Genomic DNA, 15,683 nt, shown 5'->3' on the forward strand with positions numbered 1-15,683 from the left:
ATCCTTTGTGCCTGTGCTGAGCTGGATTCAAAACCAGGTCTGCCTGACTTCCCAGTCCATGCTTCTAATAACTGTGAAATACTATCCACGTAGGGAAGACAGGGGAGTGTGGTGTTTGGTCAGGGCACTCCCCAGGTATTTAGTTTGCACACATGCCAGGTGCCTTCGATAACAAGACGAGTAGAATTTGTCCAAACTCTCAAAGAGCAAAAGATGGATGAGCAAAGAGACATGCCTGGGCAACAGGCATTCTTAGCCCAAGGTTGTTGAGATTTTTCTGGGCTGCCCTGGAGACTTGCTTGGTTGCTGAAGCCACTCAGAAACCTCTTAGCTTTGTTACATCCATCTAGAATGTCCTCCCTCCCTCCCTCCCTCCTCATGCCTCTGCATGTGGACTGGCTGAAACCTGCTAGTCCTTCAAGGTGAACTCAAAGGCAGCCCACTCTTGCTGGCTTCCCCAGTTCTCTAAAACCTGCTAGACAGCTTCCCTGAGCCACGCGGGGGACCCCGTGTCCCCGCCGCCACTGCAGGCTCGGCCATCAGGCAGCACGTCCCCAGCACCCTGCAAGGCAGCATAGGACCTGGTGTAGAAGCATTGCACGTAGCCTCTGAACACCAAGAAGTTAATTACAGGGAACTTCTGACTTTGGAGAAGCCCCCTTTTTACTTTATTATGAGTTCCCGGGAGCCAGTCTGTGGAACTGACCCAGAAGTGCCTGGACTTGGTGACTCATGGCCCTCAGTTCAGAGCGGTGCACGGGTCACCTGCCTGAGCAATCCTGCCACCTGGCCTGAGCCGTCCAAGCAGAATCGCACCTCCTTCCTCGTCCTGTGTTGGTGTCCCTCGGGTGGCTGTCATGAAGTTCCTTCTTTGTTGCCCCTCTTTCTCACTTGAAGAGTGGTGAAGAGCAGGGGCACAGATGGGTAACTGCTCAGGTGCACATGCCGACTTCACCTTTGTTCTGCTGGTCCATCCCCATCTCCTTCCAAATCTGTAGCCCTTCATCTTGCTTATCGTGATGACCGTGGCAACACTTTTGTCACAGCTCTTTTTGTTTGCCAAATTAAGCTTCTTGAATAAATGGATGGCATCTTTTTGTGTCTCCTTTTGCATTTTTCAAAATGCCTTTCATATAGAAGATATTTAATAAATATTGAGATAGCTGAAAGAATGAATTGACGCGTTATATATAATAAGGAAACGATCCTTCATGTGGTCAATGGATATTTATTGAGCACCTACTGTGTGCAGTCAGTGTTCTAGTACTGGTATTAAAAGGTGCTTCCAGAGGATTCCTATTTGGTGATCTTCCTGGTGGTGTTTCTGCTGATCCAAAATTTAAAAAAAAAAAAAAGTGTGACTGGGCTGTTGACATAATGCTTTTCAAGAGTCATTTGTTAATTTGTCAGTTTGTGTATGAACTGCCATGGCCTTTCCAGTTCTAGAATCCTTCTGTGATTCTTGTTTAATATTTCTCAGGGCCAACAAAGCCTCCCTTGCTTGTTTTGAATAAGTGCAGCCTTCTGGCTGATCACCACCACCTCTGCCCATTTTTCTGTCTCTGTCTCTTGGCCTGTCTGAGCTCATTCCTCTGCCCTTTCCTCTTTAGCCTGCTGCTTGACTTTTTCTTAGCTTCTCACCTTTTGTGGGGTGAATCTCACTAAACAAAAAGCAATGAGATAAATGGCTTCTGATACATATCATAAATAATGATTTAATTCCACACACTTGACACCGTGAGCCATTTATTTTAATGCTCTGAACTTGAAGGGTAGAAATAACTTTTCTTGATGGGGGTGTGGAGCGACAGAGTGCTCACCATGTTACGGGCTGATGCACAAGTATTCAGAATTGAGTTTTGCTGTATCATTTCATGACATCTGCCATTTGTAATATGCTTAGACCACTGAGATCAGAACAATTCTGTCTGGCCCGAGTGGTGTGAGACTGCATATTAATTGCTGCCCCTTACTATAGCAGCCCATACCCTGCAGTGTGAGTTCACCGTGGACACCTCGGTTTTCAACCTTCCCTTCTCCCTTCCTCCCCAGCCGCTCTTTAGCTCTCTGGGTAAACTGATTTCTCTCGGTATCAATCTACTCCTCTCTCTGCTCCTTCTGAATCTTGCTCTCACATGACAGCTCTCGTGTTCTGCTTTTCCTTCTGCCTAAGTTGTTTACATGTCTGTTTCCTCCCCTGGACTGTAAGCTCCTTGCTGTAGATCTTAGACTGCCTCATACAGCGTTCCCCCAGTGTTGGCCATTATTGGCACGTGAGTGACTGAGTTAATGAATATTTATGAGCAGAACATAAATTTTACAGGTAGAATAAAAAAAAAAAGGTTTCTCTTTTAAAACCTATATTTAAGGATGTAGAGCAAAATCAAAGTTTCAACCTCAGTCCTCTGACTTGCCTGCAACAATAGTGACATCCATTGAGTCCAACAGTATTCCCTGTTGGAGCTGGAAACGTCAGCTTGCCATGGAGTACCTGGAAAAAACATGTTTGGAGAGCAAAAGGAAAAAGGAATTAGGTAATATCAGCTTGTTACTTGTCTGATAAGGAAATACTAATTAAAATAAAAGTATTTGTGCCTGTTTTGAAATTATCAGCTTATTTATGGAAGAAAAAAGAATCATAAAATTGGCAAAACAACAATAAAATCATACCACAAATCATATTAAAAGAAAAAGAAGGGAAGGGGATGTGCTTTGAACCTGTAACTCCTTCAGAGCTCATCATTTCTTGATGCCCTTTGCCAGGCTGTGTGCTCAAGGAATCTAATGGTACACAAAGCCTCATTGCCAGATACTTCATTAAATCCTCAACCCATTAGGAGCTTTAATGGCCTATGCCATTGGACTAAGTATGGAAATCCAGTCCCCCAAGAAAGTACAGTGATCTATAAATCATACTTGCCTGAGGATTCTCTCAGCCCTTGACACAGAAGAATAGATGAAAAAACATTGTACTTCCTGAATTGCCTGATACTAGAGCCTCTCAGAATAATCCACACCCTTTAACACTTTAACCCACCAGCCCAGTGGTTCTCAAAGTGTGATCCCTGGATCAACAGCATCAGTATTACTGACAACTTGTCAGAAATGCAAATTCAACAGCCCCAGCCCAGACACACTGAAATTCTGGGGGTGGCGCCTGCAACCTGTGCTTGAAGCAGGCCTCCCAGTGATTCTGAAGCCCTCTAACATCTCTGGTGGCATAGTTACGTGTGGAGTCTTTTTTCACTGTTGAGGAAACAGGCGAGCAGGTCTATAGCTTGACCAAAATATACTTGCCTGGATTCAGTTTAGTTCAACAAACATTGAGCAGCTGTTATGTCCCAGGCATCCTTACTAGAAAACCATAAAGGTGAATGACACCTTAAAGTCACTCTCCAGTGTCATCTGTGTCAGCATTTTCCTGCTCTGCTGTGTTGGTCTCCCTGGACATCAGCCCTCCTCAACTTTGTTCTGAAGTACCCCAAGTGATGGCTCTCTAGGCTGCCTCATTTGACTTCTCAAACCTCCTTTATTTATCGTCTTCCAGAAATTGGTTCCTTATCCCTTTCCCAGTGGGTCACTGGCATCTCAAACAGGAACTGCAGGAAGAATGGCCCTGTCTTTCTGAACTTTCTGTGCTTTTAAGTGCCCAACAGTCTTACTGTTCACACATTCCTTTCAGTCCTCATCCCTCGAGAAATTGGTCACCTCAACCCTCATCTATTTCAAAACTAAAGCAGCTACTAAAGAGGTTCTTTCCCACAGCACACAGACTGTCCAGCCCTGGCCTTGAGTGAGTAGCTCTATTTAAAGGAAGATATAGAATTTCTGTCAACAAAGAATAACAGGAGTGAAAAACACTTAACATTTACCTTCCTCCTAATAGCCACTTCCCTAGTCCAAGTCGTCATCATCCTTTGCGTCAGTATTCCTGTGGCTTCCTAACAGTTTCATTTCCCACCAGTCTGCTCTTTATCCACCTTGCTGCTAGAGTGATCTTACTTAAATACTGATTCCATCATTTCACAGCTCACTATCTTCAAGTACGTGCCCATGGCCTATAGCTGGGGTCAGCACACTAGGGCACGTGCTTGTTGTTGTAAATAAAGTTTTATTGGAACACAGCCACGCCCATCATCTGTGAATTATCTGTAGCAGCTTTTACACTACAGTTGACCCTTGAGAAACATGGGTCCGTTTATCTGTGGATTTTTTTTTTCAATAAATATGTTGGAAATTTTTTTGGAGATTCGTGGCAATTTGAAAAACTTGCAGATGAACCATGTAGTTTAGAAATATGGAAAAAATTAAGAAAATGTTAGGTATGTCATGAATGCATAAACTATATGTAGATACTAGTCTATTTTATCATTTTCTACCATAAAATATACACAGATCTATTATAAAAAGTTAAAATTTATCAAAAGTTACACACACAAACACAGACCACACACGGTGCCACCCATTACATTAGGCTACCAGAGACCAGTCATATTACTGCTTCTTCATTATTAATGCATGAATCATTATACCTGTAAATAAATATGAATTTTTTAACATTATCTTTTCATTTTTGATGCCTACTGTTAGCAATATGTTTAACATCTACCGTTTTTCATATCATATAAGACAATATTGATGTAGGTACTGACAGACAATTCATCTTGTAAACAGATGACATAAACTTAGGCATGGATAAATATAGTACAGTACTGTAGATGTATTTTATCTTCTTTGATTTTTTAAATAACATTTTCTTTTCTCTAGTTTACTTTATTGTAAGAATAGCGTGTATAATACATATGACATACAAAATACGTGTTCATCGACTGTTTATGTTATGGGTAAGGCTTCTGGTCAGCAGTAGGCTCTTAGTAATTAAGTTTGGGGGAGTCAAAAGTTACATGATTTTTGACTGCGCAGGGGTTGGGGTTGGTGCCCCTAAGCCCCACATTGTTCAATTCAACTACACAATGTAGAGTTGAGTACTTGCAACTGGCACTGTATGGCTCACAAGCCTAAAATATTTATCTGGCATTTTAAGAAAACTTCTGCTACCCTTGGTCTATAAGATAAAATTTAGTCTGTTTACAGTTAACTTACTGATATGTTTGGGTTTAGTTCTACCAATTTATAACGTGCTTTTTCCTTTGCTGCCACCTGTTCTATGTTTCTGCTTCTTTCCTTTCATGTCTTTGTTTGAATTTATTATTTTTCCTTATTCTATTTGTTTTCACACTATTAGTGAATTGGTACTTTTACCCTTTTCCCAGACAATTCAAGAACATTTAGAACATTTAAAACTTCACTTTTACTACTTCTTCCTTATATGCTACAATTGTCATCTATTCAAATTCTCTCTCTGTTTTCAAACCCGGAAGACATTACTGTTATTGTTCATACAGTCCATATTCATTTAGATTTATCCACATATTTAGCATTTTGGTTATTCTTTACTTCTTCATTGCATACTTCTGATCCTTGAATGTGAAAAAGAAAAAATAATCTTTATGTTTGCTCTCACATTTGAATGAAAATTAGGCTGGATATAGACCAAATTTAATTTTCCTCTATAAATTGGAAGACTGTTTCATTGTCTTTTAGCACCCACTATTGCAGATTAGAGATCTGACAGTAATCTGATTTTTCTCTTTTATTCTTTGGAAGATTTTGGGATTTTCTCTTTTTATTTGGAAATATAACATGTATCTAAGATGTGTTTAGGTGATTAAAAAAAAAAAATTAACCCTACTTGTTGGGCCTTTTTCAGGTCTGGAAAATTTCTGTTATTTTCTCTTTTTCTATTCATCTAGAATGCCTTTTTTTTTTTTTTTTCAGTACACGGGCCTCTCACTGCCGTTGCCTCTCCCATTTAGGAGCACAGGCTCCAGACGAGCAGGCTCAGCGGCCATGGCTCACGGGCCCAACCGCTCCGCGGCATGTGGGATCTTCCCAGACCAGGGCACGAACCCATGTCCCCTGCATCGGCAGGCGGACTCTCAACCACTGCGCCACCAGGGAAGCCCTAGAATGCCTTTTAGAGAGATAATAGAACATCTGGATCTCTTTTCAATACTGCTTAGCATTTGTGTTCCATTTTCCTTCTTTTTTGATCTTTTCTTCTGTGTTCTGTACAATCTCTGGGCTCCATCTTCCAGTTGCTAATTTGATCTTCAGTGGGATCCTTTTCAGAATTCAGCACATCTTAATTTTTTTTTCTTTGCAATAATATTTTTAATTTTAGAACTGGTGGTTGTTACTGTTTGTGTTTTTCAATTGATGGGATCTGTTTGGGAATCTCTATCATAACACGTGCTGCATCTCTTTTAAACTCGTCTTCTGTTTCCCCTTACCTGATTCCTTAGGCCAGCTATTCTTCTATTTATTAATTATAGTATCTGTTGTTCATGGCATTGTTTTCCTTCAAGTGTTTGTGATTTTTAAAGTATATGATTGTATTTTATCTTGGGTGCACTATTTTTTTCCTTAGCCCAAACGAGAATTCACTTGTCCTATTGGCAAATGATAGGTCAGGTCACAGGACTCGGATTCAGATCGGATCAGATTACTTCACCTGCTGATGAAGAGTGGGGGCAGGTGGGCCATGGGGCTGGCCTGACAGTGGGTCCCTTGTCTTTTAATTATTTGCTTCCACTCTTGACATTGCCCTTGCCAGAACTGCCTCCTCAGAGAAACCTACTAATAGTTTGTTGCTGGGGCTCTCCTCCCTGAAATTAAGTGCTCTCTTTTTTGTTAGTCAGTGCTGTTATGGTTTCATTATTTTTCCTATCTCTATTTATTTAGGGTTTGGGGCTGGTGGATTTGTAGCAGGGGCTGAGGCCACCATCTTGATCCAGTCAGTTCATTACATTTCTTTAAAGCCTTCTTCCCTATGTTACCCCCAAGCATACCTGATTGCACTGGTCATTCTAGTTTCGTATAGCATTTTGTTTCTACTTTTTTCATAGTACTTAATTCTATTGTAACATTCTAGGAAGTGGCTTATATGTCCTAATCTTTGCCCTATTGAATTAAATTCCGCAGCCCAGCAGTATAGGTGTTAAATTGCCATAGTTGCTTTAGCCAGGGTAGAGGACTATTGGTTTAGTAGCAAGCAAGTGAAACTGGGGTTTGGAAGTACTATGTAGACAGTAATACAGCATACGGAATGGCTCCCCTACTAAGTTTTGTGGAGTTCTCCATCTCTGCAAGAACCTATTAGATGTTTAAGCCAAACTTCTCAACCCTGTGAATAAACATCTTCCAAAGCATTGCATTACAATAGTCTGCAGGTTGACTTTCTAAGGATACTGGTTTTATCCTTAGAAATGGCTACCTCTGGTCTTCCTGGGAAAGGAGGCACTTCCCTTACTAGATTCCAAGGAGTGAGTTATTAGTAGGCTTAAATGTATTCTCTCTGTCTCCTTCCCTCTTTCTGGAGAACTTCTGTTTATTGAGGAAGTTAATGGTAGAAGAGGCTGGGAGTTACCAGTTCATTAATTAGCTAAGTCATAGTACTCTTTCTTACTCTTAATCCTATTTAATTGGTAAAATAGGAAACAATTTCTCCTTTCATACATCTGTCAATATCTGAACTTATTCAAACACTGACCTCTTTGTGGTGTGATTAGGCTCTTAAAAGATTATCTGATTATGCCTGGGGTTCCTGATATGAGGTCTTTCTATTATATCTGTCATCATATTTCAAATGGTTGGAATTGACAAAAAGATACTGGTAAACCAAGAATTACCAGGAATGTATTGAAACTGATACCAAGAATTGCCAAAGAGATATCAAGATGTTAAATAATGCTTTTGTTCGTATTGTAATGGGTCTTTTTTCAGTTCTATGGGAAGGTGAATCAAAATGGCATGAAATAAAAGACTGCGAGACTGGTTAGGAGGCCACTACTACACTGGGCAAGACAACATGGACAGAGATGGTGAAAGTTCGTATAGATGGGTAGGTGAGATCAGAGTAAGATTAAGGTGCAGAATCTATTAAGGTGCAGACTGAAGATGCTGATCAGATGTGAGGGCAAAGAAGAGTTAGAAGTTTTGTCCACATTGATTCTTACAGGTCTGTTGATAAAACATTACAGTCCTCAAAAGGCATTGAGTATAAGTACCTTTTTTGTCCCAGGAAGGAAAATGTACCTATAAAAGAAGAATATTTGCATCATCATTTGATCAGATTGCAGACTTACTTTATCCTTAGGAATGAAAAGTTGAGCTTTTTGATCACTCTGTTTCTTCTGCTTTCTGAACCTGACCCTGTGTTGTTCTACAACTGTTTTTTCCTAACCTTCAAGTATTAGTTCACAAATCTTGCATTTAGTGAAGCTGTTTGATTTTTTCCCATCTCTCATAACAAATGTACTGATAATGTTTAGGGCTAATTGTATGCAATTTAACTTTCATATTGTGGTAATTATTATTGCAGTTTTTATTTCCATTCTTTCTTCCCCAGGCATAGTCAGCTATAGATATTCAACAGAATTATGCCCTTTGGGGTGATTTTCCATTTCCTCACTTTGGGAGGCATATTTTTGTTTCAGTCATGAAGGGTTCAGATTTGGATTATTAAACACTTGAGCCTGCAGTTTCCACATTGGACCATTTAACACTTTACGTTTCTTTGTAAATGGAAACGTGAGCCCAGCTGTGTGCTCTTTGGGTTTTTTTTTTTTGGTTTTTTTTTTTTCTTTTTTTTGCGGTACGCGAGCCTCTCACTGTTGTGGCCTCACGGGTTGCAGAGTACAGGCTCCAGACGTGCAGGCTCAGCGGCCATGGCTCACGGTCCCAGCCGCTCCGCAGCACGTGGGATCCTCCCGGACCAGGGAATGAACCCGTGTCCCCTGCATCGGCAGGCGGACTCTCAACCACTGCGCCACCAGGGAAGCCCCTCTTTGGGTATTTCTGAAGACCTCGTCTAACTTAGGAGAGTATGTGCCTGTCTGTCAAACCCATAGTCTATCTCTTGATGTACAGAAAGGCCTAGCATGCAGAAGGTAAAAGAGAAGAAGCTTCAGCATTCATGGGTGATTTACAGGAGCACCCGGGGGGCTCTTCCTCAGCTCTCTGCCTGGAGAAGCATGTGCAAAAGGGCTTGGCTTTCCTTACCACAAGGAGTATTTCAGCATGTGTCTGGTAGTATGCGGCTGTAGCTGTGTGTTTCCTTGAAGGTACGCAGCTTATATTGTCACAGTCACTCTCACCATTAGGGGCCCTGGAGGTCAGGCCTTGTTGATGTAATCAGTTTTTTTACTCTCTAATAGCTATTATGCTGTGAAGTGTGGAAATTGGCTGAGTTAACCGAGTTTGAATTGATGCTCTTCTTTGTTTTAACCCTCCAGAAATGCATGTTCTGCAGGCACCGGGTTAAGAAGGTCTCTGGAGCCTGCATCCAGTGTTCCTATGGCCGATGCCCAGCCTCATTCCATGTCACGTGTGCTCATGCTGCTGGGGTGCTGATGGAGCCTGACGATTGGCCGTATGTGGTGAACATCACGTGCTTTCGACATAAAGTCAACCCAAATGTGGTAAGGCCTGCTCTCCCTTTACCGATGCCAAGACTGCATATGAATCCCTTCCTGCACACCTCCCAGGGCTAGCATGTTCTACTCTGTAATGTTACTCATTGATAATGTGTCTAGACTGTGAGTTTCTTGAGGGCAGGTATTATACATTATTATTTACTAGTATTTGCCCAAGACCCATCAGTGTCTGGCACATGCTAGATGCAATAAATATTTATTGAGTTGAATGAGTGAACGAACTGTTCTGCCTGTTCTGGTTTGGGGTTTGTCTACAGGGCTGCTGAGTATGCTTGTACAGGTTGTGTCCTGCACATCTCTGGGATGAGGGGGAGAGCATTTCTGGGAAGAGACTGATGTGAAAGCATCTCCTGAGATCCTGCAGTGTTTAATCCAGACACCTGTACACTCTGGCCTTAGGGGTTTATTTAATCCCTTCTAGAGAAAACAAAGAGCAGCAACACAGTAAAGGGAGGGAGAGGGTGATCACAAATGTTTGGGGACTTGCTGTCTGAGATGGGATAAGTTAGGGGCAGCATAGAGGCCCTGGGAGGAGTGCGGACAAGCTCAGAAAAGCGGAAATGCAGAAGAGAAGTTCAGAGGGCAGCGTTTTCTGCCTTTTCCATTTCACTCAGGACTGAACCTATTTCTGGGAAAAGAGCGTTTGCAACTAACTAACATGTGAATTTAATTGTAATTCAGTTTACCTGTCCTTGGTGAATGGAGTCTTTCCTCTGTTTCAAAGGCTTAGAATCATTAAGACAATACAGAGTTAGTTGCTATGCCTTGGTTAGCTTTCTTGTTCACCATCGTTGTTTTTGGCTGCCAGTGAGGACTCTAAAGCATCCTATCGACCCTCAGCTTTGCTAACGTGCTGCCCCTTGTTATCCCTGGGAAGCTTGGCCACAGAGTATTTGCAGACTAACATGCTTGTCCCATGTCTCTAATCACGTCCTGTGAGCAGCCTGCCAAGTCGTCGGTATGGGCTTGGGGAGCCATGACGCATACACACCAGATCTCTCGGCTTTTTGATGATTCTGGCAACTTCCATTGGTGTCTTGAGAGATGCTTGATGTTTGTGGGTTGGAACTCTGTGTGGATGCATGCGAATGTGCAAATGTAGAAAATGACATCACCAACTGTCACATCTATTTTAAAGTCATTTTCCATACTTTTCCATTGTTTTAGGTCTCAAGTTACATATTCATTCGTGCTTTTTCCTTAGTTTCTTGAGTTGATGGGCTCTTGCTAAGAATAGTATATGTACTCAGCAGAAAACACTTTAGCAGCTTAAAAAAATTACACTAATAACACATTGCATTATGTGGCGCTTTGCCATTTACAGTGAAGTCACTAGCATTACCTCATTAGATGACACATGTGAATACATTTTGAGATGTGAACCGGGTCATGGCCTCTGGAGTCAGAGTTGTTGGTGTTCACACTTAGATTCTGCCAGTAACACATGTGCAGTCTTGTGCAAGTTCTTCTCTCTGAGTCTCAGCTTCCTTGTCTACAATGGCATGCCTACCTTACCATGTGGTTTTCAATCCACCGGACACTGTAAGCCCTCAGAAAATGAAAGTTGTACTACTGCTTTCTCGTTTTGCTACTTCTGCTGCTGTTGCTGCTACAATCCTACATGAACTGGGCCACATGAGTAATATTATCCCTGCTTCAAGGATAAGAAGCTCAAGTTCAGAGAGGTTCAGTTTTTTGCCCAAATAGATTCAGTTAATGAGCGACAAGTGCTGGAATGTAAATGTCTTTTCAGCCCCTGCTCTACTATTTGTTGAATTCCAAACCCCAAACCCCCAGTGGTGCTAGAGGTGTTCATCTAAAGCTTTGCTTGGGATCATACATTCCCCTTTTAATATTCCAGAGCTCTGTGGTTACTGATGATTATATTGAAGTTGCTATTAAAGAGATCCAGGTGTTCAATCAGGACCTCATTCCTCTTAACTCTGATGTGTGGCTCAGTCAGGTCTATGTTACCAATGTGTTTCATAAATGATGATGAAAAGGAAAATATTTGACTTTGAGGTGATTTAGAAACTGCTCTCCCCTACAGATTACTTTAAGCGTGGTATACTTTGTAAAGGGTAGGGAAAAGATCATATAATTTACATTACATGTGGCAGGTTTTCCTTATGAGGAAAACATTTTAGTGATGGTAAATTGCATTTGCAAAGCTCTCTAGGGGGAAGCATTATGAACACTGGATTTCTAAAATACATTCCTGTTAGCTAATACTTATCCATTATTCTTTAATTAGACTTCAAGTATAGATTCCTCCCCAAAATGTTTGACAACTAACTAGAGGGAATTCATAGAATCTGGCAACTTTGGCTAAGAGCATTGTGATTACCCTTACTGTGTTAAGTGTCCTTTCCTTTTTCAAGCATAAAAAAATTGAACTTCACTCAGGTATCTCTCTTTGTGTAAACTGTGAGTGCCAGGAGACACACTCCCAAGAGTCGGAAGTATAGTTTGTCTGTGTTCTTAACCATGCCTTGATTGTTTGGGAGTAATGGGTAATCACTGAATCATAGTGGAAAAAACTCTGAGATAAATTTCAGGCTAACTTGGCGAGCCAACCCAGGCATTTTAGAGAGTAGAGGATGCCTGTACAATTTAGGTGAAATGAAGTATAAAGCTACAGTTACTTCAGTATTCCATTTATAGTTACTTTAGAGTTTTTGTTTCCCTTTTTTTTGCTTCTTCCATTATTTGCTTTTTTGCATCCAAAAGGACCATTTTAAAGTAAATTCTACTCCTTTAATGCCATAAATTATTTAAAATATACTAGCTTATTCAGTGTTATTGAGCTTTGGGTGTAAAGTCATTCTGGATAATGGTATAAAAATTTTGTCTGATTTATTATAATGCACTTTTCCAGTAGACAGTAATCATACTCTGTAATTAGAATGATAGCATTTGGAAGAATAGGTAGCTTTCAAATTCTTAAAGTAGAAAGGAGCATATTACAGAAAGTGTTCAGCTAATCCTTGTTAATCTAAATTTTAGTTCGCAGTTTTCAGTGTTTTTGTCACACATATTTTTTGACTGGCACCTTACTTTCTTTCAAATATGAGGTTTTATTCGTGTGTGCATGTATGTGTGCACATGTGTTTAGGTGTGTGGTGTTGTGGTACTTGACCATCCTTTGCCATGAGCCACTGTGACCTCTTTTCTGGCTCTATTTCTGAAGGTTCCATTGGATGTATTCCTAACCCACTTACGTGCATGTTGCACAGATGTTTATAAGGAAAAGACGGAGAACACAATAAATAGTAAAATGGTTTTGAACCTGGGAGCCTTGAAAACATTTCTTCTCCAGAGCAAACAATGAGCTGCTCATAAATTATATACTTCCTGCAAAGTATAGCCACAACTGGGCCATCTCCTCACACCTGAGTAAACCAGAGAGGTGTCCAGTGGAAGAGATGCCTGAATAACGAAGGGCAACAGAACTGAGGAAGATGGAATGCACAGATTTCTTTTTCAAGCAAATTACTTCAATAAAGCTCCATATTAGATTTATAGTGTTTGTTCCATATATGCAATGTTGGAGCTCCAGAATCACTTGTAGTTTATGCATTAATACACTGTAAGGAACAAGGCTTATCTAATATAGAATCTTATACAAGGTACATCATTTTCATCTTAATACTCTCTCCTATCAAAGACATTTGAGAAATTTACTTCCTTTATAATTTTCTAAGTTGTGGCTATTAGCAGGGAGACAGTCACCTATTCAAAAAAGAGGAAGAACTTGAAGTAAACATCTTAGTGGTTAATTTTTTTCCTGCTATTTTGTGTACCTTTTCTTCAATTTTTTTCTATTATTTTAACTAGATCATTATATTAACTAATTTAACCAGTGTTTTATCTTTTAAACTAGTACTCAGCCTTCCATAGAAGCTGCTTGGTATAAATTTGTTGAAATAACTCGCTAATGCTAGGGAATGAGCTTAGTGGACAGAAGAGAGCTAGTGTTTATTGAGCATCTTTTATGTCGTGTGTGTGTTAGATATTTTACATGGGCACCTTATTTCCAGGCAGTGTTCTTGGTGTGGGCAATGGAAAGTAGTGGTCATGTTGGCTTCTGTATGCCCCCCTCCCCCCACCCACTCTGAAAGTTTCTCTTGTTATTCTGCCCCTTTAGCTTGCCTTCATGTTCTATTCTAGCACTCATCTTTGTAATAGAACTTGAGTTCTTGCTCAGCACTTACTGACTTCTTTCCCCACCTGTGTCTTCAGGCCAGCTGCCCAGACAAGCTTTAGCACAACTCCTTCCCTGCTGGCACTATGCGTGGCTCAGGACAGGAGGGACACCCTCATTGCCCAGGATCTGGTGAAGGGCTTATAGCAAGGCAGCTCTTCTGGTTAATCTATGCTTACATAACTAACCTTTGGGTGGTAATGGGGTGAGGATACCTGTCATCACTAACAATAAAACCTTTCCTTGGTGTGCAGAAACAACTATCACCTTGCCAGCATGTGGAGCAATGGACGATCAAGGCCCCTAAATTCTAAACCCTAGAATATTATATAGTGTATTGTACTTTCAGTATCAGTTATTGAGAAAACACCAAGTGACCAAAAAAAAAAAAAAACCATTAAGAAATCAGTAACACTTTTCTATGAATTCATTAATTATAAAAAGGGTCTGCAGTGTTTCAGGTTGATTATGGATTGATAGGGAGAGACCCCAAATACTCATTCCCACTATAAATCCCCACTGACCATTTTGAGCATTATGGGTTCTAGCCTTTTAGAGATCCAACAGGTACCAGTTGACTGTAATTTTCTTCATGGTGCTTCTGTCACACTTGGACCATGTGGTTTCAAAACCAGGCACTGTGACACAGAACCAGGCTCTTAGCTGCCATGCTCTATTCCATAATAAGGTAGGCTAAATAAAGATATGAATAAAATGTTTTGGGAGTGCTTGGAAGGAGGTCACTAATTCTATCGGGGGCAGCCAGGTAGAATTCACAGAGGAGGTAACATTTGTGCTGGTTCTAAACAGATAGAGTTTGAGTTTGCTGAGAGTTTGAGTTGACGTGTTGACCCTGTCGGAGCCAGGCAAACTCGCTGGCATCGGAATGCCACACTGAAAGCAAACTAAACTCTCACTTGTGATCAGTTCTCAGTTATCCAGTTGTCTCTTGATTCAAACTGTAGTTTGAATCCATCAGTGTTTTTTCTTTTCTTTTCCCTCCTTTCGTTTGGAGCTCCATTCCATGGCTTGACTCTGTCCCCTTCTAGTTTCTCTTCCCTGCTTTTAAGAAAGAGAACCAGGATTTAGCTAACACTCATCTAGCAATGATCTGAATGGTGCCATTTCCACAGTCCTCTTCCTGCCCCCCAGATCTGCGTGTCTTTGTGTTTAACTGACAGTGTTTGGTGGTTGTTGTTTTTCCTATAACAATTTGGATATTGCTAACTCCCTTTCTGTTCAGTCAGTAAAGTTTGCTATGACCAGATAACAAGCTCTTCTTAGACTTGCGCATAATAATCTGGTATTTGTATATGATTTGTTTCTTGTGTGTAAATTATTTTTGAAATGCCCTTCTGAATTTGTACTGTTATTGAAAAGCAGAGAGAATTCTGACCAAAGCAAATGTCTGGAGTAAAAAGTTCTTAGCAAGGGTTCAAACAAACAAACAAACAATACGGTGATTCAAGGATGAATCTGATCAATCTTTCTAAATCATACATACATTTGAAAAAAGAAATCCCTTACACTTTTATCAGTAGGAGTGTTTTGTTGAGATCTCAATCCATGTATCCTAGATGACAGAAAGTTAAGGCCAGGGCTTCCCTGGTGGTGCAGTGGTTGAGAGTCCACCTGCCGATGTAGGGGACACGGATTCGTGTCCCGGTCCGGGAAGATCCCACATGCCGCGGAGCAGCTGGGCCTGTGAGCCGTGGCCATTGAGCCTGCGCATCTGGAGCCTGTGCTCCGCAAAGGGAGAGGCCACAACATTGAGAGGCCCGCGTACCGCAAAAAAAAAAAAAAGAAAGTTAAGGCCAGATTTGCCTGGGAGGAGAAATATTTAACACAGACATTTTAGAATATTTACAATTGGAGCCCATTTTTCCCTTGTTCACTCTGTCAGGTAGAACCAGTGAAGACAG

General features: G+C 41.0%; 1 protein-coding gene across 2 annotated transcripts in view; it reads left to right on the forward strand.

The window, feature by feature from the left end:
• Window positions 1-15,683, forward strand: part of KDM4C (lysine demethylase 4C) — a 412,581-nt gene that overhangs the window by 315,041 nt on the left and 81,857 nt on the right. For both annotated transcript variants that reach the window (XM_067744341.1, XM_067744340.1), the window contains exon 18: window positions 9,357-9,542. In XM_067744341.1, coding sequence (XP_067600442.1) covers window positions 9,357-9,542 — 186 coding nt within the window. The remainder of the gene's footprint in view (window positions 1-9,356; window positions 9,543-15,683) is intronic.

The sequence above is a fragment of the Pseudorca crassidens genome, chromosome 7 (genome assembly GCF_039906515.1).
Source record: "Pseudorca crassidens isolate mPseCra1 chromosome 7, mPseCra1.hap1, whole genome shotgun sequence".
Taxonomy (NCBI): Eukaryota; Metazoa; Chordata; class Mammalia; order Artiodactyla; family Delphinidae; genus Pseudorca; species Pseudorca crassidens.